At 57.1% G+C, this 13,347-nt stretch overlaps 1 protein-coding gene and 1 long non-coding RNA gene across 2 annotated transcripts in view; one reads left to right on the top strand and one right to left on the bottom strand.

Annotated features, from left to right (window-relative positions):
* Window positions 1-197: 197 nt before the first annotated feature.
* LOC109550765 (uncharacterized) lies at window positions 198-6,817 on the bottom strand. Its single transcript, XR_012328154.1, has 6 exons — window positions 6,678-6,817; window positions 5,746-5,829; window positions 5,141-5,329; window positions 4,415-4,733; window positions 3,228-3,577; window positions 198-331 (listed from the first exon to the last, which is right to left on the bottom strand). It is a non-coding gene; the product is annotated as an uncharacterized lncRNA (long non-coding RNA).
* The window catches only part of CMIP (c-Maf inducing protein), a 237,231-nt gene continuing 229,914 nt past the window's right edge, over window positions 6,031-13,347 (top strand). The window contains exon 1 of the mRNA XM_033846140.2: window positions 6,031-6,957. Coding sequence (XP_033702031.1) covers window positions 6,661-6,957 — 297 coding nt within the window. The 5' untranslated portion in view covers window positions 6,031-6,660. The remainder of the gene's footprint in view (window positions 6,958-13,347) is intronic.

Genomic DNA, 13,347 nt, shown 5'->3' with positions numbered 1-13,347 from the left:
TCTGAGGAAGGACGTGCCGTTGCATGAACGTGGACAATATAATCTCCCCCAGACTGGGAACCACAGGCTGGCTGGGGAGCAGCCTGTACCGGCTGACAGGGTGGGAAAAATGTCTTCCTTTAAACCAGGGGTTCTCAATCGGGGCTCATTTTGCCTCCCAGGTGACATGGGGTAACGTCTGGGGACATTTTGGTTGTCACAAATTGTGGCTGCTCCTGGCATCTGTGGGTTAAGGCCAAGGATTCTGCTAAACACCCTGAAGTCGTCAGGACAGCTGTCTACCGCCAAGAATGATCCAGCCGTAAATGTTAATGGCGCCGAAGTTGAAAACCTGCGAAGGTGCTGTATTGGGTATCTGTATCCCAGTTGTTGGGCAGATGGGAAACGTTTGGAGAAGTGATCTAGAGGAGCACCTGCGATCAGGGCCGTGGAAACATGGGTTCTAAAGTGGCAGCGGCAACACAAAATAGCCAACGCTTATTCTAAGTGCTAACGCAGTGCCCGGCTGTGAGCTCAACATTCATTATCTCACTTAATTCCTATGACTCTGGAAAAAGGTACCGTTGCAGTTCCATTTTATAGTAAATCAACCAAAGATACACACAGCTGGTAAAGGAAAGGGCAAGGAGTTTGTTTTCTTCCTCGCATACTTTTTTTTTTGAGGGGGGATGATTGGGGGAGGAGGGGTGTCTGATTCCCCTCGCTTGACTATGAGCCCATGAGGGCAGCATCTTGTGTGAGCTGGATCTGTAGTCCCCAACAAAGTCCTTGGCACTCAGTAGGTGCTAACAGACACATGTTTAATGGAACTGAATGAAAGAAGGAAGGAAGGAAGCAGGGCAAGGTGGCCTAGTGGTTAGAACGTTGGTGTTGCAGTTTGATTTCCAACCATTCAACAGATAACCATAGAGCATCTTCTCTGGGCCAGAACAGGCAGGGACCTGCTCAAGCTGACCTATACTGGCTCATGAGAGCTGATTGTTAATTTTTCATGAATTTTGCAAGCTGGTTGTCAAACAGCCATTAAACAAGATTGAATTAATATAAAGTTACGATTAAATAAATCATATTCTTAAAAAGGTAATAAAACTCACCACTTCCTAATTATTTGACTACATATTATACTACATTTTGTATCTCCATTCTGTAGGTTATTTATGTCTCTTTCAGGGGTCGCCAAACTTCTTCTGTAAAAGGGCCAGGTAGTAAATATTTTAGCCTTTGTAAGCCATGAGCTGAGTCTGGCCCCTCAGCCACTGTTTGCTGCCCCCTGGAATGTTCTATCCGTAGGGTAGAAACACTCTACAATGGGGTGCGTCTCTTCCCAACTTCACGTTCAGTGATGCATGTTGATAACCTGAAAACAGCCATGGTGGGAATATTTCCAACTGGGGAATTGTCAAATGCTATAAATCAGGGCTTCCCCGCCCCCCGCAAGCCGATGGTTAAACATTTCACCAGCACGCCACCGGACACAGTGATGCGCGGAGCTGGAATGGACCCTGCCCTCTTGCAGGGTACAGTGTGTTGGGTTCGTGCACCCTTTCATAGCTGGGGGCGGGGGCAAGGAGGGAGCTGGGCAAAGGCTGCTGGAGACCAGTCCGAGGAGGACACCCACCTGTGGGCGTCTGCCGGAAGGGGCAGGGCTGCTAGAAGCGGGTGCTTAGGTGGTCCTCTCCTAGGGCTGGCCGTCAGCTCCTATGCTCTCCTCCCCACCAGGGACCCCTTTGTGGGCAGCCAGGGTAACAGGTCTGTCTTTCCGCTCTGAGTTGGCTCCAGGGGTGACTTGAGGGACCTTGGGGTTGAGATGTGAGCTCACGAGGGCAGTTCCCTGCCTGCTCACTGCATTCTCCCAGCTCCTCAGGCGGAGTAGCTTCTCCACCAGTACGGCCCGGGGTAAGCCCGTAGTGGTAATAAGTCTCCCACTTGCTGACCCGAGTGGGAGAGGTACTTCCAGTGAGCAGGTGAGAGCAGAACGTTGCTCTTTGGGACTGCCAGCAAAGAATGCAGAACATGGCAGCTCTGTCTAGTGACCTTTGTGAGTCAACTGGCCAGGGGGGGCCCGAGGAGAGTGAAGCGTTTGTGAACTTGCGTGCCCTTTCTGCTGCTCCATAACCCTCTGAAGTTTGACGCCGGGAGGGTGAACTCTAAGGGGCCTGCACTGTTCTCTGCAGAGTCAGGGTTCTCGTGGCACCAAGGATGACCTGGGTACATGATCCATCAATGGAAACTTGATGGGCTTGTGTCTCCTACAGAGGCTGGCGGGCTGGAGGGAGGGGACTTCTGAAGGAATCTGACAGCTGGACTTACTCATTTTTAGGTCAGGAACCTGGGACAGTGGGAGGCGAGGGGCTCTGCGTATCACCAGCTATCAACGTGTCCCACCTTCTCACACCCTCACTTACTGACCTCGACCTACTGCCTGCGCGTGCCTAGGCAACAGAGGATAGGAGAGTCTGACCAAAAGTCACTGCCTATTTGCCTGCAGGCACTGTGTGCCGCTGTCCACCAGGAGCTCCTGGTTTCTGTTCTCAAGGAACTTCTGGCAGCATCTTGGGGGCTCCATATCACTGACGTCAAACTCAGGCCAAGAAATATTCTTATTGAAAGATGACATTGATCAGATTCAACACTTTCTTCCTGAGTCCCTGCTCAGGAAAACCTTAACAAAGGAGGAGCGGGAAAAACATGGACTTCCAGGTCAGAATTTCGGGTACAAATCTTGGCTGGATCCCTATGGTTGTCTGATCCTCTCTGAGACTCAACTTCCTCGCCCTTAAGATGGGGATGGTAAGAATTTTTGCCTTCTGGGTTGGTTGGAAGAAAGGAGAACAAATATCGATATATAATGCCCCCACAGGACAGGAATAAAGATGCAGACGTAGAGAATGGACCTGAGGACGGGGGAGGGGGAAGGGTAAGCCGGGACGAAGCGAGAGAGTGGCATGGACATATATACACTACCAAATGTAAAACAGATAGCTAGTGGGAAGCAGCCGCATAGCACAGGGAGATCAGCTCGGTGCTCTGTGACCACCTAGAGGGGTGGGATAGGGAGGGTGGAAGGGGGGACGTAAGAGGGAGGAGATATGGGAACATATTTATGTGTATAGCTGATTCACTTTGTTATAAAGCAGAAACTAACACACCATTGTAAAGCAATTATACTCCAATAAAGATGTTAAAATATATATATATATGTCTATATAACACCCCCAACATAGTACCTGGCACTTGGGTGCTGGTCATTTTATCATGCTGTTCCTGTTTAATGCTTACAGATCAACCACCATATCAAGCAGTGTTGAGGATGTCTGGATAAAATCAGGGATCCTCTGCCTCCTGGTGAATCACGTTCTGCTGAAGTTTTGCCCCCTGAACAGGGGGAGGAGGGTCCACAGATGTCCCTCGAGTGGACAGCAGCTGCTTTGTCTGCCACCGAGCCTCCCCACTCCATGATTTCCTGCTGGACCCCATCACCTCCCTCCCGGGTACCCTCAACAGCCTCCTCACCAGCCTCCCTGCCTCCAGGCTGCCGCTCTGCAAATCTTGTCCATGTCATGCTGTGGCCAGTGACCTTATGAAGGTGACAAGTCGCTCCCTGCATGCCCCACGTGGTAGCTTCCCACTGCTCTCCCACTCTCCCACTGCTCTCAGGGCAGAGTCTGGTCCCTGGGCCTGCATTTCAAGGTACTGCCCGCTCAGCCCCTGCTCACCTCTGAGGCCTCTGCCCTGCATCCCCTGGGCTCCTTGCATGCCTTGGCAAAATGTCTGGGGCTCCCCTGGTGGCACAGTGGTTAAGAATCCGCCTGCCAATGCAGGGGACACAGGTTCAAGCCCTGGTCTGGGAAGATCCCACATGCCGCAGAGCAACTAAGCCCGTGTGCCACAACTACTGAGCCTACGCTCTAGAGCCCGCGAGCCACAACTACTGAGCCCGTGCACCACAACTACCGAAGCCCACGCGCCTAGAGCCTGTGCTCCGCCACAAGAGAAGCCACCACAAGGAGAAGCCCGAGCACCGCAACGAAGAGTAGCCCCCGCTCGCTGCAACTAGAGAAAGCCCGCGTGCAGCAACGAAGACCCAACGCCGCCAAAAATAAATAAAAAACAACAAAAAAAAGTCTGGAGTTTCCTGCACAGGCTGAGGGTCTTCCCACCTCTTTGCCTTTGTATGTGCCGTCCCCCCTTCCAGGAGCACCTTTCCCCTTCTTTACCTGATTCCTAAAGACCTCTTGGAGTCAGGACGTGTCCCCAGTGCCACAGCCCGGCTGGGTTAGATACGCCCCTCCCCCTCCCTGTAGCCCCAAGCACAGTGCGGTCATTGTCTTTACATGGTCTTAGACCCTGAGCTCCGCACCGGGGCCCAGTCCTGGCTAGCCAAGTGAGCCTGGCAGTCTCCCTGCATCCTCACCTGCAGGAGGGGATGCTGATGGGTCAACCCTGTGTCATGGGTTGCTGTGAGAAGGAAAAGTTGCGTGCGTGCTTAGGACGCGGGGAATTACTCCTGCAACCGGCAAACAGCAGGAGCTCAATCAAGGTTCGGACAACAGACCTAACCCCCTTGGCGGCGTGGCCTGGGCGTCTTGGTCACAACCACCTGCCATCCCCACCTCCGGCATCCACGTCTGTGTCACCGGGTGGGGTCTCTGGCTTGCCTGACTCCTCCTTGCTTGATGGTTTTCTCAAGGCCGTTGATGTTCAGAACTTCAAGAACAGAATTTGCCAGGAGGCTGTGGGGAGTCAGTGAATTCCCCATTTTCCCGCCTAACTGTGCCTCCCCAGGGCTCACGAGGAGAGAACAGCTCTGCCCGTCTCCTGGGCAGGCTGGAGATGCGTCTTCTCTGGTGAGGGACACATGCGGGGGCCCTGCCTTCCACCCTGGCCCCAGCCCTGGTCGGGATCAAGTGAGAGTGTTTTGGGGGGCCCTCATCTTGTATGTTCTTGGGAGAGAGGGGGAGGGGGCAGTCCCCACTGTAGGGCTGCCGTGGACAAACTTCGACACTCATGATGCAATTCAACGCATGCTCACACACTTGTGTGTTCACTACAGACACACCTTCACTTAACAAAAAAGGCACAGACCTGGGGGTTTTAATGATATTAACTGCAGAAGTGCGTGGATGTGAGAAAGCCCCACCTCAGAGCAGAGCACTTGCTGCGTGGCTTTTGGTGCCACTCCTGATGGCAGAAAGGGAACGTTTTTTTGTTGCACAGCTGGCGTTCCCGAGTGACACCATAGCTCATTCCCCAAAGGGGCTTCCAGTATGATTCTCTCACAGCTCTGCGCAGGACCTGGGGATGCAGAGATGAATGACCCGGTCCCGGCCTGAGGGGAGAGGTAAAGAGGCTGGAGCTGCTGGGGTGCAGGCAGAGGAGGGGGGCGCCGGTAACGCTGGGGAGGGATTTTGTTGTCTAGGTTCCTATTAGGAGCTAATCAGACTCCAGGGGCAGAAGGAAGGAGTGGGGCTGAGGAGCCTGTCCCATCCCCCCAGTAGGCCTGAGGACCCCAAGGGCCACGGCGGGCAGACATTTCTAAATGACCAGGAGGCCTGCAGAGTGCTGCAGGCTGAGCCAGGGCAGCGTGGCTCATTCCCCGGATAACTGACGGGACACATTCAGTTCAAGGAAATATCTCTGTCTTGTGGCGCCATCTGGCCAGCCAGGTGGACAGCTTCCTGCCTGCGGTCCTGTCCCCACACCTTCGGCCCGGCCCAGCCCGGCCCCGGTCCCTCGGGTTTGCACCTGGCCGCACCTCCGCCATCCGCGTGCACAGGTTTCGGGGCGCTGACATTTCGGATCCCGGCTGGCCGCGGGGGTAAGGGTGGGCTGCGGGGGCCGCGGCGCGTTCTCAGAACCGTCGGGCAGGCGGGCCGCGCGGCTCAACACCGGCCTGGGCACCGGCGGGGGCGCGGCTCGGCGTGACGTCACGCGCCCCGCCCCCGAGGCCCCCGCCCACTCCCCAGGTTCCGGGCGGGGCGGGCCCGGGCCTGCCAGGGCTCGCCCGCCCCAGCCCCCTCCCCGGGGGCCGCCCCCTCCCGTCGAGCCGCGCCTCGGCCCCTCGCGTCCCCGCCCGGCGACGGACTCCGCCTGCGAGAGGCCGAAGCCGCGGCGGCAGCCGCCGTTGCCGCCATTGACGTCAGAGGGGCGGGCACATGACCCCGCGGGGACCAATCGCGCGGGCGCCGAGCGGCTTCTGCAATCTCTCAACTGAGCCGGCCCCCGCGGCCCCCGCCGCACACTCGCCCGCGGACGGCCGCCCAGACACACGTACTGTACACACGAGCGGGCGGCGGGGCCGAGACACGCCCGCCCGCGCGGCCCCCGCTCGCCACCGCCGCCACCGGGCCCCCGGCCCCCCCGCCGGCGCTGCCCCGCGTCCCCGCCCGCCCGCCCCTCCGCCGAGCCGGTCCGGCCGCCGCGAGCATGCATCCGACGAGCTAGGAGGAAGCCGGAGCCCCGCAGGAAGGACCGAGCGCCGGCCGCCCGCCCGCCCGCCCGCCCGGGCCCCTCCCTTGCGGGGCGCCCCCAGCCCCACACCCCCCCACCTTCCTGGGGGGTGGGGGGGTGCGGGACGCCGACCGGGGGCCCCGCCGCCCGGGCAGCCGGGACAGCCCCTCTCCCCGCCCCCGGCACCCTCCCCGGCCCGGCCGGCCGGCCATGGATCTGACCAGCACCTCGGGCGGCGGCGATTCCCGGCAGATCGAGGAGACCAAGCCGCTGCTGGGGAGTGACGTGCCGGCCCCCGAGGGCACGAAGATGGGCGCCGTGCCCTGCCGCCGGGCCCTTCTGCTGTGCAACGGGATGAGGTACAAACTGCTGCAGGAGGGCGACATCCAGGTCTGTGTCATTCGGCACCCGCGGACCTTTCTCAGCAAGATCCTCACCTCGAAATTCCTGAGGCGCTGGGAGCCGCACCACCTAACGCTGGCCGACAACAGCCTGGCGTCCGCCACGGTGAGTCGCTCTGCGCGGCGGCGCGCCTGCACCCCCGCGCCTCCCCTCGGGGCCCGGGAGGCGCCCCCTCCCACTGGCTGCCCCCTGCCTGCCGCTGCACCTGGAGCCCGGGGCCTGCAGGGCGCCGGGGGGCGGGAAGAACCGGGCGCCCCCTTCCTGGCCTGGGCTCCGGACTGGATTGTGGAATCCGAAGCTCTGCCCTGCCGGCGGGCTCGGGGAGACCCTTAGAATTATGGAGAGGATCTGGCCCACCCCGGACTGAGCATTTGGGTACCTCCGGGCCCAGCGCTTGTGTTAATTACGGATGGGACCTTGGGATAGACCCCCGAGGCTGGGCCCTGATGGTGGTGGGGTTCCCTTTCGGAAAGCACATCTGGATCTGCGGCGGATGGGAAAACAAAACAACCAGAAAAAAAAACAAAAAAACAAAAAAACCCCAACAACCTCAAAACCCCAAAACCCAAAGAATTTCCAGAAGCCAGTTCCTTTCTTTGCTCTCTACCCGTCTTTTTCCTGCCCGGGCTGGCAGGCAAAACTGGGTGCTTCCCTTTCTGAAAAAATTTCACTGACACACTGGGAGGGTGGAAGTGGAGGGGGAGGGGGAGGGAGAGGGGGCAGGGGTCCTGGGCTATCTCCTCCCCACGGGGGGCGGTCAAGTTCTAGTGCGGAAGCTGGCCTGTGGGGTTCTGGTCTTGTATAGTCTATGCAGTATTGTATACGTGTGTTTTGTTGCTGGAGGTTTTATTATGTTATTGTTACTGTTCTAAAATACATGGCTGGCACTGGGTCGCCCTCATGAGAGGGAGAGAAGTCATCGATCTGTTTCTGAAATCAAATCTGCAAGGTGGAGAGAGAGGGCTGCGGTGGGGTCGCAGCGGGGGAGGGTGGCGGGCAGGAGCCGGAACAGGATGCTTTGTGTTTTGAAAGGAGGACAGTTTAAAGCACCAGCTCTGCTTGGGCCCGAGCCTTGCTGTGAGGGGGTCCCGTCCTCTATGGAGAGGTGGCACGTCTTCCCCAGAATGCACGCTCCCCTCTGGGGCAACCGTGATCCGGTTCACTAAGCACGGTGGTCGGGGCGGGGGCGCTGAATCTAACGCCTGCCCACACCTGTGCCAAGAAAACCCAGCCGGGAAACAGGGTGTCGCTTACATAGCATGTCACAAACGTGTAGCATGTGCAGACATTTCCCCGGCATCCATGTTCCCTTGGCAGTGTGTCACAGGCTGTGACACATGCTCCAGGGAATGGGGAGGGGGAAAAGTTAGCAGAAGAAACCATACTCCTTGAAACAGCTCCCCCCCGGCCCCCCCCCCAGGGCACTGAAGCACACGAGGACTTTTATTCTGAATTTTGGGTCCGACGTACTCAGAACACCTATTTTTTCTTTCCTGTGGGCACACTGGTGCAATCTGCAAAGGCTGCTTTCTCGGGGAGGATCCCCGGTTGGCGAGAAGCGGTCCAGTCCCAGTCTCAGGCTCGTGCACGTTCTCAAACCTGTCCCGAGCCACAGGCCTCGGCATTTGGCTTTTCATTTGATGGAGGGAGAGCCGCAGAAAATTCGCCAGCGCGCAGTGTTTCAGATTCAGGGAGGAACTGGTGTCCTCAGTAGTTCCCTGCCTGGGGTCAGCAGCCTCCAGATCTGGCTTCAGAATTTTCCCCTGGCCGGGGCTGGCGAAGCTTTATTTTTCTTTCTGTCACCCCTTAAAGTGAAGGGGAGTTGGGGAGGAGAAGATGGCTGGGAGGCACAGTGACCCTCCGTGGGAAGGACAGGCCGAGCTCCCGTGCTCCCCCGGGAGAAGCCAGGAGCTGTGCTGTGCTGCCCACGGCTGGGGGAAGCCAGCTTTGGAGGCTCAAGGTGCCCCTCCCCCTCCCCCAGTTTACCTCTGATTGCTCAAGAGGTGTCTGTTGGAGAGAGAGAGTGGGGAGGAAGGGCGCCTGAAGCCCTGCGCTGGCTTCTCAAGCAGGCGTGGTGGTGGCACCTTCGTCTTCTTGGGCCTCTCTGGAGAGGAGCCGTGATTTTCTGGACTGGGGGCCGAGGGCCATCCGTGGCACAAGATTTGTCTCGCAGAGCCTTGCTGTGGCGTTGGGAAGCGAGGAGGGAGGAACTACGCGCGAGTGTCCAATGGGCTGTCCCCTTTCTCCGCCTGTCGTTGGCGAGCCCCGCGGGCAGGGCAGGGAGTGTCCTTACATGTACATGTGGCCTTGGTGGGCTCGGGTGGGGTGCACGGCCCTCCCTGCCGGGGCCTGTGAGCGTGGAGGGGGGCTGCTGAGGCCGTGGCCTCCAGGGCAGGGGTGTGGGTGGCACCACCACTGGGGACCTTGTCCCGTCCTGAGACACCTGGTTGTTGGTGTGTCCAGGCCCCCCACCCCCCACCCCCGCGGGAAGCAAAGCAGGCCCCTGAGGGGTTTCCCTGAGGCCCGGGCGTTATGTAATCTGTCTGCATTTTGTAGTGCGGCCCAAGCACTCAATTGAGAAATGGGAGCCCAAACGAAGCAAAGGTGAATCTGAGTGCAGCTCACTCCAACGGAAAGCCCCCTGTGGCCCAGCCGCGAGCTGCTGGGTGTGTCGGGCGTTCTGTATTGGTCACAGCCTTCCATGAAGTGTACGTCATCCTTTTGTTAAGCCCTCTACACAGCTCACCTCAGAACCATCTGGTAATTATCTGGTTAATTGTGTGGGCTTCAGGCGCAAGACTCAGAGTGATTGATCTAGATTCAAACCCATAAACAAACCCAATACACCCTCTGCCCAAACCGTTTTCAGGGTCTGTCTGCACTGATCCAGTCAGTTGGAGGGTAGTCAGAGCTACAGACCAGGCTTCCACGACCCCAGCTGCATCAGGCCTGGGTGGAGGCGTCCGGGGGCTCTCAGTCCCACCCGGCAGGCGCTCCAGCTGGGTACACCCCCCAGGTGGACGGACCTCTCTGCATTCCCTGCCGGGGAGATGGGCTCAGCCTGGGGCCCCGGGGGGCCCGCGGCCTCACTCCCTGGCCTGGCTGTAAACTTTGCCTTCTCTGGGGTCAGGTTGGAGCTTGCCCCTGTGCCTATCTGCTGGGCCGGTTACTGATTAAATCCTTGCAGAGTCAACAGTGCCTGACATGGCCGGTGACAGCGCCGGGCCCGATGCACTCTGTGCTGGAGACTTTGGATCCAGAAGACTCATAAACAAAGGAGGAAACACAAAGGCGCCAGTGACCCGGCTGCCGGGAGGGGGACTGGGAGGTGTCCGCCCCTCCCTGGGGTACACACGGCCGCACCTTGCCGGCGGAAGGGTGCATCTGCCCAGGCTGTGGCCTGGACGCCGCTGTTCCTCATTCCTCTCTCACGTCCAGACTTCCCAGTCCCCGGGCCTCCCTGGGCTTTTTGTGGTTGCCAACCATTGGCTGTAGCCAAGAAGGTTCGGGTCCGTGGGTCAAGAATCCATTTTGCCGTTCTCGTGTCTGGGCTGAATTTGATCACCTGCTAGGCATGTTTGTCCTCTGGAAGAGGGCTTTGTCCGTGTGCTTTGTCTCCTCTGCACCAAAGAAGTACGAATCAGCTGCTTACCTTTTATTTTACCTTATTTTTTCTAACATGTAGCAGGTGGCATCTCAGAATGGGGAGGGTCCAATCGGTCAAACGGGGGTCAGAGCACAGGCACAGTAGCCTTGACTTGTTTTTTAAATTTTCACCACTCTGCTGCTTCAATTGAAACGTCTGTGGGCTTTCTGTTGTGGAAAGGAAAAGAGGAGTCACCTCAGTTCTCGTCGGTTTCTTTAGTCTGGTGTTTTCTTGGGGGCGGCAACCTTCTGAACTTGGACTTATGCTTACGAAGCGCCTACTGGGTGTCAGAGTGCTGCATTCATCCCGATGGTGGTTCCCCCTTGGGAATTAAAATCTGTGTCCCCCCGAGTAGTCAGAGGTCCCGTGGGAACTCGCCTGTGTGCACACGCACACGCGTGTTCGTTTCTCCGCTTCGTCACCGACACCTCCTCCTTGTGCCCGTCCTCCCCGCTTCTGATTTATGGGATTTTTTTTGTGGCATAAATAAACACAAAGCATTTTTTTTTCTTTCAGTGCCATTTGTCATAAGATTTTGGAGTATATCAAATTTGTTGCCCAGGTTACTTGTCTGATTGGAGGTGGTGGAGGGGAGGGGCTGAGACAGAAGCAGAGGAAAAAAATCTGAATTCCCTGTAAACAGCACACGTGGTCTGCCTTCCCCAGGCTGCAGTAAAGAAGAGCATTTTAAGGAGGGAGTAGTTTTGATGCTGCCATTCTCCTGGCGCAACCCGAGATGCCTTTTCTAGCCGCTGGCAAAGTTGTACCAGGCCAGGTTGAAGGTGTCTCACTCGCTGCCCATGGCTGGGCTTTGCTGCCGAGCTGGCTGGGGCTCCGTGGCCCACAGGTGGCTGTGTATAGTGTTGCCCGCTCCTCTGTGCCAACCGGGGAGCCCGCTGACTCACCTGGCAGTGGGAGAGGGCATTTCTGGGGCACCACGTCCGGTGAGGCTTAGGGGGAGCCTGGTGGCCGTGTCATCCTAAAAAACCAAAGCTCTCTGAGGGTGCCTCACTGCCGGCCTCAGCTTGGCCCACATGGATGGTATCCCCTTGGTGTTTTGGTGGAATAAACATCTGAGATGGTCAAGTTATGCCTTTGATTAAAGGATTAAGTGAGATTCAGCAAGGCAGCCAAATGGTTCACGGCGTCTCCACCGTGGGGCAACACAACGGGGTTTGCTGCCACTTGCACCGGGCTCTGGATTCTGAGGTTACAACTTCCTGGCTGTGTGACTTTTGGAACGTTGCTTTGCTTTCCCGTGCCGGGGCTTGCTTTTCCTCCAAGGGGGTGGGATAATCCTACCTCATTTACAGGGTTGCTGAAAGGATTGGGGATCACTCAGACTAGCACCTAGCAGGACGGCCAGCACACAGTAGGGGTATGACAAGGGGTCTGTATTCCACTTTGTGTTTTCCTAATTACCCTGAGAGTGCTTCAGGAAATTCTGCCCAAATGCAAGGGATTATTGCTACTTAAAAACGGGCAGTCTCTAGAGGAAAGTCTCCTGAGATGAGCGGTGCATTTGGGAAAGTTAGGGGTATTTAGTGGATCTGGTATGTGTGAGAGCAATGAAATTGTTGAAAGCAGTTTAAGAAAAATTTCTCAGGGGGCACAGTCTGGTTTCCTTTGAAAAAATACAGAACTCTTTTTTTTGGAAAATTGAAATAGTAACGTGCACATCAAATAAATTCAGATGGTACAACAAGGCATATAAGGGAAAATGAAGCTTCTGTCTTATTCCACGGGCCCGTGGCCCCTAGTTCCCCTCCTCGCAGGCCAGCCCTGCATCCTTGCTGAGCATCCTGGGCATTTACACAGTTCTGTGCCGTTATTGTTCATTGGACGGTGTGTTTTGGCAGTCATTCTAGATCTGTGCCTGTGCACAGCTGCTCTTCCCTGCTGCATGGTGTTCCATCATAGAGGGGCACCATAATAATACAGGTAGACCATCCCCTATCACTGGACATTGAGGTTAGCCCCAGGCTTTTGCAGTTTCCAACAAGACACTTTCCACTTTGATTGAGTGGAGTTGTTTGTGTTTCGATAATTTGAATGTTTTTTGCCTCCTTCTTTGGTGAGTGTTAAAATATTTAGTCCTCCAGTGCTTTGCAAGGGTGAGCTGACCCTCCCTCAGAGGGGGGAAGGGCAGTGCTGCCTGGGGTCCCCGCGGTCTGGAGTCATGCTTGGGTCTGGCTCGCTGTCACTGGCTAGGGAGCCTCCTGAGGGTTTGGCCCCCCAGCCCCACCAGGAACTGGTGGGGGGCTCCGGCCAGTCCCGCAGACCTCTGCCCCAAGGACAAGGGTCTGCATGGCCAGGAGAGCTGTTTCCTGCTCCACCTGAGAGCATCGTTTTTGTCCCCAGGCTTCCTGCTTCCCCAGGATGGAAGCCAGGCCGCCTGGCCCCATGGTAGAGAAAAGGAGGAAGTGACAGTGTCTCTTCCCTGCTCCTGGCTCTGGTGACAAGGCACCCAGTGCCTTCAGCGGGCCACCGAGGGAGGCCGTGTGAGGTTGAAAGGAAGTTCAGCTGATACCAGCAGAGCCCTACAAAGGGTGATGAGGCGTGTGTGTGTGTGTGTGTGTGTGTGTGTGTGTGTGTGTGTGTGTGTGTGTGTGTGGGGGAGGTGTTCATGTCTGTTGAGGCAAAGGGGACCACAGAGAACATAGTTTTGGTGCTGAAGTTGATTGTTGTGGTGAAACTGAATGTCCAGTAGCCATTTCTTTACACCTGCCACATACCGGTGTCTGGGGTGTCAGGAAGATGGAGGGAGGAGAACAGCCAGTCGCAGCAGAGGGGTCAGACAGGCAAGCTTGAGTCCTGCCCTTGCAGCGTCCTGGGTGCAGCTGGTGGGT

The sequence above is a fragment of the Tursiops truncatus genome, chromosome 19 (genome assembly GCF_011762595.2).
Source record: "Tursiops truncatus isolate mTurTru1 chromosome 19, mTurTru1.mat.Y, whole genome shotgun sequence".
Classification (NCBI taxonomy): Eukaryota; Metazoa; Chordata; class Mammalia; order Artiodactyla; family Delphinidae; genus Tursiops; species Tursiops truncatus.
This window is presented reverse-complemented; position numbering and strand designations above follow the sequence as displayed.